This window comes from Nannospalax galili, unplaced genomic scaffold, assembly GCF_000622305.1.
Source record: "Nannospalax galili isolate Female #2095 unplaced genomic scaffold, S.galili_v1.0 scaffold385, whole genome shotgun sequence".
In the NCBI taxonomy this organism is placed as follows: Eukaryota; Metazoa; Chordata; class Mammalia; order Rodentia; family Spalacidae; genus Nannospalax; species Nannospalax galili.
The window spans coordinates 977353-988061 of record NW_008354956.1 but is presented as its reverse complement, the minus strand read 5'-3'; the positions used below and the strand labels follow the sequence as shown (position 1 = coordinate 988061).

General features: G+C 51.5%; 1 protein-coding gene across 1 annotated transcript; it reads right to left on the bottom strand.

The window, feature by feature from the left end:
* Nucleotides 1-630: 630 nt before the first annotated feature.
* Ceacam16 (carcinoembryonic antigen related cell adhesion molecule 16) lies at nucleotides 631-9483 on the bottom strand. The gene is made up of 5 exons (XM_008852093.1): nucleotides 9292-9483; nucleotides 6548-6892; nucleotides 5105-5380; nucleotides 3046-3324; nucleotides 631-965 (listed from the first exon to the last, which is right to left on the bottom strand). Exons 1-5 carry the CDS (start codon nucleotides 9326-9328, stop codon nucleotides 631-633), a joined length of 1272 nt encoding a protein of 423 aa, XP_008850315.1. The 5' UTR covers nucleotides 9329-9483.
* Between the last annotated feature and the right edge of the window lie 1226 nt (nucleotides 9484-10709).

The window sequence follows — 10709 nt, the reverse complement described above, 5'->3', positions numbered from 1 at the left end:
CCCAGTCTGATGGAGGAGACATCATCTCTGAGTCTGAGGGTCCCCAGTCTGATGGAGGAGACATGGTCCCTGACTCTGAAGGCCCCCAGTCTGATGGAGGAGACATGGTACCTGACTCTAGGAGTCCCCAGTCTGATGGAAGAGACACAGTCCCTGACCCTGGGGACCTCAGTCTAATGGAGGAGACATGGTCCCTGACTCGAAGAACTCTTGGTCTGATGGGGGACACATCTAGCAGCTTATATCCTAATGGAGATCAGGCATTTTGAGTTGCACGCTCTCTAGAAACTTCTCACTCTCATTGTGTTTCATGGGGGAGATAAAAACCCATCATGACTCCAATTCCCCAGTAGGGTGGGAGAGGCTGTTCCCTCTGCTTTAAGGTCCACTCACCTGTAGGAGAAAAGAGGCCCACCCTCACGCTGTGGCCCTTGTTATAGCCTTTGATCTGACCCCCCACAGTAGCCCTCAATCTGCTGGAAGCCCCTCAACTCTTGGCAAGAGGTCACCGTTTGAGAGGCAAGGCAATCCCCCATGGGGACACTCAGGTCAGATGGAGGGGCACATGGCTGTGATCCCAGGCTTGTGAAGGAGGACAAGGCCTTCTCTGGGGGGGTCCCCCAATGCTGCTCACTCACAGGTCACCTGCAGCTCCACTTCCAGCATGTCTGTCTTGCCCTGCAGTGTGATGGTCTTGAGTGTGTAGCGCCCGGCGTCTGTGAGGTTGAGCTTCTGCACCAGCAGTGAGCAGTTGGCAAAGCCCACCTCCCGGCCTGTGTTTGCAGGGCCTGCGATCCAGTTTCCTGATGGCAGCTGACTGATCAACCGATTGGGCTCTGAGACTGGCCCTCGGTACCAGGCATAGACCAGCAGGTCCTTGGGGTAGCCTTGGACGGTCAGGGTCACATCCTGGCCCTCCGTTGGCTTGGTTGGTACAGGTACAATCATCGTAGTGACAGCTGCCGCTGGAGAGAGAGCCACAGGATTGGTCAGCTGGGGCCACCCTGGGTGTGGGGGTCCTCCCCCATCCCTGGCCAGTGCTCCCCACTTCTTCAGTGCTCTCCCACTGGATGGTGCTCTCTATGTGGTGCTGGGGAGGACACAGAGGATGAAGGTGATTTGTGGGGTGGTTATATGCACTCTCTCAAAGATGCCTGCCAGGGACACATTTCTCCTATTAGTCTAGAAATTTCCAGCTTTTGTCGTTGGGGAGGGGTTTATCTCCTGCGAAGTTAGAAGAGCCTGGGGGGGGGGGAGTCTGGTCATGTCTCCTCCATCAGATTGGGAATTTCCAAACTCTACAGGTTATGCCTCCCCTATCAGATTGGAAATCCCAGAATATGAAGGCCGTGTCTCCTCCATCAGAAGGCTGAGTTTTGTCTCCCCGTATTGTGCCTTTTTCTGTGAGATCAAGAGACCCCCAGAAAATGGGTGGACAACTCTCTCATCAGATTGGAAGATTCTAGAGGGAGAAAGCTGTGTCTCCAGTATTGCATTAAAAATTCCCACAAAGTGTGGGGGTTGTCTCCTCCATCAGATTGGGAAATTGTAGTTTTCCATTCAAGTTGGGGACCTCTGAATTTGGGAAATCCGTCTTTATTCTACCAGTTTAAAACACCCTCCAGTGTGGGAATCTCCTCCATCAGACTGGGAAGTTGTAAACTGTTGGGGGTAGAGTTTTCCAATCAAGTTGGAGACCCCCAAAAGTTGAGGATAGTATCTATATTCCATCAGAAATGGTCCATAGAAAATGGGGACTTGTACTCCCCCATCAGACTAGAAATTAAAAAAAATATAGTGTCATGTCTCCTCAAGTTCACACCTCCCCATCAGACTAGAAATTCTTCAGGGTTGTGCCTCCTCCCCGCTTCCTTGAGCCTTCTAGGGGGAGAGAGAGAGAGAGAGAGAGAGAGAGAGAGAGAGAGAGAGAAACATTTGTTCATCTGACCAACTTGTTTCCCTAAACAGGAAATATACGGCCTTTCCTCGCTCTCCCCCCAGCATCTGCCACGGGATCATTGGTAGTTTCTTTTTGGGGGGGGTGTTTTGGAGGATGTTGCGTTAGGTATGCCCTGCACATACCTGCAGACCTTGGAGACCACCTCCCCTACCCCATGTTGGCCCTGAGGTCATCTGGTTCACTGTGTCTTCAGTCAAGGCCCTGATTGGGTGGGTGGGGGAGTTGCACTTACCTCTGGGGCCGCCATTTTTGCTCTGCGTGAGAGTTTCCATCCCCCCCATTTGCATGAGACCCAGCCTGTTAGTGGAAGGAAGAAGGGAGGAAGGGGAGGACGCCCCCTCTATCCCCAAGGGACAATGGTCACTTAAGAAGAAATCCAGACAGAATTTGAGACAAAGTCTCATGGTGTCCAGGCTGGCTTCAAACTCACTGTGTAGCTAAGCATGGCCCTGAACTCCAGATCCTCAGGCTTTTACCTCTCACACCCTTGGGTCACAGGTGTGCACTGCCAGATCTGGTCTAAAATGAAGCCTTGACACTCAGAGCCACCATGAACCATGTCCTCTGAGGTCCCCAATGGCTTTAAAGCCCCAGCCATCTGCACTGCCCCTCAGCCCCACAGATCATTTTAGGACACGGTTGCCTGTAATTTTCTAGCTCTGTCTGTGTGTGTATACATGTGCTCATGCAAATATGTGCCCCATCTGGGCCAGATGACCATGTAACACAGTTGACAGAGGCTTGGTGTCTATGTGGCACGGGTTGGGCAGAGCCCTCAGCAGCCAATGTCTGCTACAGGAAAAGGGAACACCTAAATAAAGGGACATGTGTGTGGTGTCCCAGTGTGCCACCACACAGTGAGGGGACATGGCACTTGGTCATCCCTCAAGGAAGAGTGTCTGATTCATTGTTTCCACGTGACATAGTCTGTCTCCTCTTGCACCTGGTTTAAGGACCGGCTTATCACAACTGACCAATGAATAAGCTGAGAATCTAGCTATCTTCTAGAAAAATGGTGGCCTAGTTGTCAGAGTCCGGCTGGGCCTCCGTGGGAAGGGATGGCAGTGAGGCTGGGGCCGACTCACCAGTCAGCTTGACCACCACAGAGGCAGAGCCGGACAACAGGGTCTTGGTATTCTTAGCAATACAGGTGTATGTGCCCTCATGGGCTGGGGCCATACTGCTGATATTAAGGTGGTCCTGGCCATTCTTCAAGGCCCTCCCGTTGAAGGCCCAGATGTACTCTGGCTCCGGACAGGACCGAGATACACACCGCAGGGTGAGGGAGCTGTTGAAGTCAACTTTGATGGTGCATCCCGTACGTGTGGTGGAGTCTTGGAGGATGGCTACTCGTTCAGGGCCAACTGTGGGACAGGAGGGGAAGACACGTGGCAGTGCAGGGGTGAGAGGACAGAGGCAGGCACCTGGGGCCTTCTCTCTACTAAGTTGGGTTCCTAGGGCTGCTGGGGCTGAGCTAGGGGGAAGAAAGAACTTGAGCCTTTCTCAATTCCACCTCCAACTCTAACTTGTTCTGGAATCTTGAGACTCACTTCCCTTCCCAGAGGAACTCAGTTTTTTTCTTCTGGGAAGAAGACAGACAAACATAAAAGACAAACAAAAAAATATTGTTCTTGTAAGTAAAGATATGGGGGCGATGGCTCAGTGGGGAGGAAGGCTTTACAGTGCAAACATGAAGATCTGAGTTCAAATCCCAGCACCCACATAAAAAGCTGGGTGTGGTAGCACACACTTGTGATTACAGAACTGTTGGGAGTGGAGACCAGAGGATGACTGGAGGCTTGCCTAGCTCCAAGTTCAGTGCAGACTCTATCTCAAGGGAATAATGTGTCAAGTGAAAGAACAGAATATCCAACATCCCCCCTCTGGCCCCTGAACACATGCTGACAGAAATATGCTCTGTACACATATGTGGGCACACATTGCACTCACACATATACATGTGTGTACACATTTACACTGAGCTGATTTTTAACTTTTTTTCCCTGACAAGCACTTTTTTTTTTTTTCGGTCTTTTTGAGACAGGGACTCTCTGTAGCCCCCAGCTGTCCTGGAACTCACTATGCAGACCAGGCTGGCCTTGAACTCACAGAGATCCGCCTGCCTCTGCCTCCCAAGTGCTGGGACAAAAGGTGTGTGCCACCACGCCTGGTGACAAGCCCCTTCTAAGAGACTAGAATTTTAGGGCTTCAAGAACCCATGCATCTTGGTGCTAGGATTTGAAAGGCTCTACAAAGTTGTGTCTGAGATTCTAGACTCTAAGCATTAGAGCTGGATTCTAGGGTTCTTAACATCTTGAGAGTTTCTAGAATTCTGAGTCTACAATGCAGAGCTGCTGACACCTGGAACCTTCTGGTGGTAGGGTTCTAGGACCTCAACTCTTAGGCACTTCAGCGATTTACTTTCCCAGGATTCCACACTATGCACCTACTGACCCCTGTAAGAGCCTCGTGCCTCTGTAAGGAGCCCGTTTCTTTCTACCTTCCCATTTCTGCCTTCTTTCAAGGTCACTCATTCCGGTGTCTTTTCTTTTTTTCCCACAGGGTCTCAAGTAGCCCAGGCTGGCCTTAATTTTACTATGTACCTGAAGACAACTTTAAGCCTCGTGCTCCTCCTGCCTCTACCTCTCTAGTGCTGGGATTACAGGTGCATGCCAATATGATGTTTTTTGAGACAGGGTTTTATTATGTAGCACAGGCTGGCCCGGAACTTGCCATGTAGACCAGGATAGCTTTGAGCACATAGAGATCTACCGTCCTCTGCCTCCAGAGTCCTGGGATCAAAGGTATGTACCACCATACCTGGTTCATGCCTTTCTTTTGAGGACAAGGTCTTGCTACCTAGCCCAGGCTGACCTTGAACTTGTGATCCTCTGGCCTCTACCTCTTGGAGGTCCAGGGTGACAAGTGTGTGCTCCCTTACCTAGCTTCAGGGCTGCTGGTTTCTACCTGACATTGTGATCTGTCATCTGTACTTCATGAAGTAACGGGTCAAGTGTGTTTTATGAGAACTCTGGTTCCTTCCCCAGTCCCTCCGCTGACTTATTATGTGACACTGGACTCCCTCTCCTGGCCTCAGCTTCTTGATCTGTGAGGTATGGGTGCCAGGTGGCTTGGAAGACTCACAGTATACGGTCAAGTTCAGGGGCTCGCTTCTGCTGACGCTGACTGGGTTCCACACCTCACACTGGTAGGCACCTGCCTCCTCCCTTCGGACCCCATGCCGGGTCAGCGTCCGGCCATCAGGGGACAGACCCAGGCGGACAGCAATTGGCAGGACATCACCGTTGAAGAACCAGCGGACCTCTGCGGGGCTCGGGCTGCTGCACAGGAGACGCAGGGTGTCCCGACGCTCCACCAGTGCTGTGCCGTTGGCCATGACCGTGGGTGGAGCCAGGATCTCTGTGGGAGCAAGAGACAGAGGGGAAGGGGCCGGGCACCTCCTGTCCCTAGGCAAGAAGCACTAATCTGTTATGGGGGTGTCTCTGTACCCCTATAGTCAGACTGATAGAGAATAACTTTAGAAGACAGGTGTAGGTCAGGCATGGTGGCGCATGCCTTTGATCTCAGCACTTGGGAAGCAGAGACAGATGAATCTCTGTGAGACTGAGGTCAGCCTGGTCTACCTAGTGAGTTCCCGGTCAGCTGGGGCTACAGGGAGACCCTGTGTCAAAAGCGAAAACAAAACAAAACAAAATAAAAACACCCCTCCCCTCCAAAAGAAAGATGTGTGATCCTGGAAGCCAGAATAGAAGAGGTGAGCATTTTAGTATTATTATTGTATTATTATTAGTGTTAGTATTAGTATTGTAGACATTTTTCTCTGATTTTTTAGGGGCTGGAGAGATGACTCAGTAGTTAAGAACACTGGCTGCTCTTGCAGAGGACCCAGGTTTGGTTCCCAGCACCCACATGGTAGCTAACAACTGTCCATAACTTCAGTTCCAGGGGATCTGATGGGATCTGAAGCCCTCTTTTAACCTCCGCGGTCATTGTAGGACATGGGTGCACTTACACACATGCAGGTAATACACTCATACACATAAAATAAAAATAATAAATACAATAATTTTTTTTTTTGGTCTTTTTGAGACAGGGTCTCCCTGTAGCCCCAGCTGTCCTGGAACTCACTATGTAGACCAGGCTGTCCTTGAACTCACAGAGATCTGCCTGCGTCTGCCTCCCGAGTGCTGGGATTAAAGGCGGGCGCCACCACGCCCAGCTCAAACACAATAATTTTTTGAAGAAGTTTTTTTTAGGGGCCAGTGAGATGGCTCAGTGGGTAAAAGTGCTTGCCAAAAATCTTGTTGACCTTAGTTTGATCCCCAGTTCCACACGGTGGGAGGAGTGAACTGAGTCCCAAAAGCTGTCCTCTGACTTCCACACATGTGGTGGCTGTGGTGCATGAAGGCACACACACACACACACACACACACACACACACACACACACACAAAATAAAACCGGCTTTTTAGGTTTTTTTTTTTTTCTTTTGTTCCTCAAAAGAGAGTTTAGGGAAAAGGTAAAAATTCCCAGACAAGGTGGACAGGGGTCTTGGGGGTATCTCACCATAGACCTGCATGTGTCCGTAGCCCACCTCGGTCTGAAACTGCCTGTTGAGAGTCTGCAGGATGTAGGTGCCCGAGTGCCTGGGCAAAACGCCATGGATGTCCAGACTGCCATCAGGGCGCACAGCTTCCCGCCCTGTGTGGGCCGGGCCTGGGGTCTCATCGCCTGTGCTGACAATGTAGCTTACCACCAGGAAGGTCAGGCTGAGTGTGGGCCCTGCATACCAGTTGTAAGCAAGCAGGTCCCCTGAAAGCCCACGGACGACCAGTGTGGCGTTGTTCCCTTCTGCTGGCCTGGCAGGCTCCGGGGTGATGGAGATCTCGGCCCCAGTCCTCAGGATCCAGACTGAGAATGAATGGGGGTTGGATGGGGCAGATGTGACTTGTTACCCCATTTGACAGAGAAACTGACAAGGGTCAGTGGTGATGGCTCCAGTGTCCGTAAGGTCAAAAATATTTGTGTCTACCCACACTCCCCAAATATATTGGGGATGGGATCTAGGATTTCACCCATGCTAGACATGGCCCTGGCCCCTCACTGGGGGATTCTAGGCAGGTGCTCTACCACTGAGCCACACCCCAGCCCCTCACTGGGGGATTCTAGGCTGGTGCTCTGGTACAGACCTGTAGCTGTGTGACCTTCACCATCTAATTCACCTAATTTTGAGTAGGGGGTTGAGGCTGGCCTGGAATGTCTACCAATCCTACCAATCCTGCATAGTTCTGCTCAGTGCTGGTATTTATAGGCATGCACCACCAAGCCAAGCTCTGTCACCTGATCTTTCTTGGACGCTGTCTGCATGACTCTGAGTATAGTGCTTCTTTCTGGGTGCCCCTCTAGTTAGCCCTGTGGCAGAAGGAAATTGGACTGGCTGTGCCATGGATCTGGCCTGAGGCCTTGCACACAAACAAGTGCAGAGCCAGTGATTGCAGAGCAGAATGGAACCCAGGGGGTTTCATATAAGAGACACCATAGCTGAGCTACAAAGGGGCCCTTCTGCTGCAGCCGAGGGAGTCTATGACCTCACTACTGTCAGGGCCTCCTGACACCCAGGCCAGGGGCTGTCCCTCTATGTGCAGGTGCTACCATCAGAGAACAGGAATGTGGGGGATCCATTCTGCCTCCCTCCCTTCCTTCCTTCCTTCCTTCCTTCCTTCCTTCCTTCCTTCCTTCCTTCCTTCCTTCTTTCCTTCCTTTTTTCCTTCCCTCCCCCTTTTTTTTGGTCTTTTTGAGACAGGGTCTCCCTGTAGCCCCAGCTGGCCTAGAACTCTCTATGTAGACCAGGCTGGCTTCAAACTCAGAGAGATCAGCCTGCCTCTGCTGTCCAAGTGCTGGACTAAAGGCATGTACCACCACACCTGGCCCTTCCTTTTACTTCCTTTTCCTTCTTTCCTTCCTTTTTTCCTTCCCTCCCCCTTTTTTTCTCCCTCCCTCCCCCCTTTCTGCTCCCTCCCTCTCTCCCTCCCTCCCTGGCTTTCTTTCTTTCTTGGATCTCATGTAGCCCAGGCTGGCCTCACACTTGCCATATAGCCAAGAATGACCTTGAACTTGTGAGCCTCCAGCCTTTACCTCCTAAGTTCTGGGACTTTGGGCATGTAAACCACACCCAGTATATGAACTGCTGGAGAGCAAACCCAGGGCTCACAAACATTAGGCAAGCATTCTACCCACTCAGCTGCATCCCCAGCCCCCTCCCCTTTTTATTCAGCAAGCAAAGTCCCAACTGGTAGAGCTGCTCCCAGCTGCTTCTGCCTCAGTTTTGCAGTGGCTCTGTCATTTCTCATGTAACACAGACACACAGACTTGATCTGGTTTCCAGTCCTTTCTAAGTTGAGAGAATGTGGCTGGGGTGAAGAATTCTGGGGTCAGGGCCCAGCTCTGCCACTTTGTCCTGTAAGCCCCTGGCCAGCAATTTCACCTCTTTGAGTCTTGATTTTCCTGCCTTGGAAGTGGGCCCACAGTGGACCTCTCTCCTAGGATAGTTGCTAACACGTGGAAAAGGACTCTGAGTGGGTATATAATAGGTGCTAGTCAATGCTGCTTCTAAAGACCTTTGAATGACCCTGTCAGCTAGACCCATTTCATAGCTGAGTAAATTAAGGCTGAGAGTGAGGCAGCTGAAGCTAGATACAGTGGCAGCACTCAGGAGGCTGAGGCAGGAGGATTGTCTCAAGCTTGAGGCTAGCTTGGGTTACATGATGAGTGCCTGTCTTAAAAAACAATACAAAAGGTTTAGGGATTTAGCTCAGTTGGTAAATTGCTTTGGTTACTATGTACGAAACCCTGAGTTCCATTCCCAATACTACATAAACTGGGCATGATGACACAAGCCTGTCATCCCAGCACCGGGAGGAGAAGGCAGGAGGATCAGAAGTTCAAGGGCATCCTTGGCTACATAGCAAATTTGAGAACAGCCTGGGATACATGAGACCTTGTCTCAGAATAAACCAAAACAAAATCAAGACTCTGGTAGCCCTGACTCCAGTGACACAGTCCTCAGAATCCCTTGTTCTGGCTGTAGAACTCCCCAAAACCTACCCTCTGGGTGGCTGTCTCCAGCCTGCTCTACCCTGGAGCCTCTAAGAAGAGCAAACTGTGCCAGAGTGAGACAGAGCTGATCGCTCTATCGGACACACTGGATTTCTGGCTTACGCCTTCCCTCTCCCAAGCTGGTGGGTCTCTTTTCACCCCAAGGGCCTTGGGGGGCTGAGGAGCTGGGGGAGGGGGAAACCCTTCTCGCTCACCACCAAGGAAGAGCCAGCCGCCCCAGGTCAAGGCCATATTCTACCCCAGGCCAGTCTTGTAGATGGTGGTGGTGATGGCGTCCCAAATCACTCAGAGGCCCTTCCTGGTTGGAGCTTGGCTTGGTCTGCAGCTGGACCTGGGATGGTTCGGAGATTTGGAACCGGGGCGGATCACCGGAATTTGGAGGGATCGAGTCACTGAAGATCTGGGGCCCTGTTTGGGCACTAGAGGGGTGTGGCGGGTACAGGCCAGAGGCCATGACCTGGCCAGGCCTCTTGGGGCTGCTGCCTAACCCTCTTTGTGCCAAAGGCCCAGATTTGGTACTGGCAGGAGAACCAGGTCACTGAGGAGGAGGGTAGAGGAACAAGGGAAGATTTTGAAGCAGTTCTTACTGACCACCAGGCCTCTCGACTGCATGGTGGGGCGCTTGGGGGTAGGAAAGGATAGGACCGCCATTCCTCCAACCTGAGTGGAGGAGCAGTGGATGGCACAACTCTGTGGGGTAGGCATCTTTGAGACTCTCATTTGTTTGGGAGGTGGAGGCAGGAGGAGCAGGAGTTCAAGGTCATCCTCTGATAAAAAGTGAAAAAGAGACCAACCTGGGCTACATGAGCTCGTGTCTCAAAAAAGACTCATTTTTTTTTTTTTTGAGACAGGGTCTCATGTAGGCCTAGATTCAAACTCACTACGTAGCCCAAGATGACCTTGAACTTCTGATCCTCCTGCCTCCACCTTCTAAGTGCTGGGATGATAGGTGTGTGTCCCCCTGCCTGGTTTATGTAGTGCTGAAGATGGAACCCAAGACTTGTGAATGCCAGGCGAGTGCTCTACCCGCGGAGTCACATCCCCTACCTCTCTGTCTTTTCTTTTCCTCTCTCTCTTCTGTTCCTGCCATCCTTTCTCTCTTGTTTTTGTTGTGTATGTGTGAACATGATGTGTATGGGGGGGGTACACATGGCGGGGACACATGTAGAGGTCAGAGGACAACTTTGTGGGACTGGATCTTTCCCTCTACTTTTCTTTTTTTTTGTCTTTTTCAGATAGAGTCTCCCTTTGGCCCCAGCTGGCCTGGAACTCGCTATGTAGACCAGGCTGGCCTTGAACTCACAAAGATCCACCTGCTTCTGCCTCCCAAGTGCTGGGATTAAAGGTGTGTGCCACCAGGCCTGGCTTTTCCCTCTACTTTGACGTGAGTTCCAGATATTGCACTCAGATCATCAGGCTTTCGCAGCAATCACCTTTGCCCACTGACCATCTTGCTGGCCTTCCTTCCTTCCTTCCTTCCTTCCTTCCTTCCTTCCTTCCTTCCTTCCTTCCTCCCTCCCTCCTCCTCCTCCTCCTTCTTCCTTCCTTCCTCCCCCCTCCTTCCCTCCCTCCCTCCCTCCCTCCCTCCTTCCTTCCTTCCTTCCTTCCTTCC

Excerpts from the sequence above, each read along its gene's own strand:
- Ceacam16 (XM_008852093.1), bottom strand. The coding sequence starts at position 9,328 with ATGGCCTTGACCTGGGGCGGCTGGCTCTTCCTTGGTG. Across the intron at positions 6,893-9,291 it reads CGGCTGGCTCTTCCTTGGTG|TCTGGATCCTGAGGACTGGG; the intron begins GTGAGCGAGAAG and ends ATTCATTCTCAG. Across the intron at positions 5,381-6,547 it reads CGGACACATGCAGGTCTATG|AGATCCTGGCTCCACCCACG; the intron begins GTGAGATACCCC and ends TTGCTCCCACAG.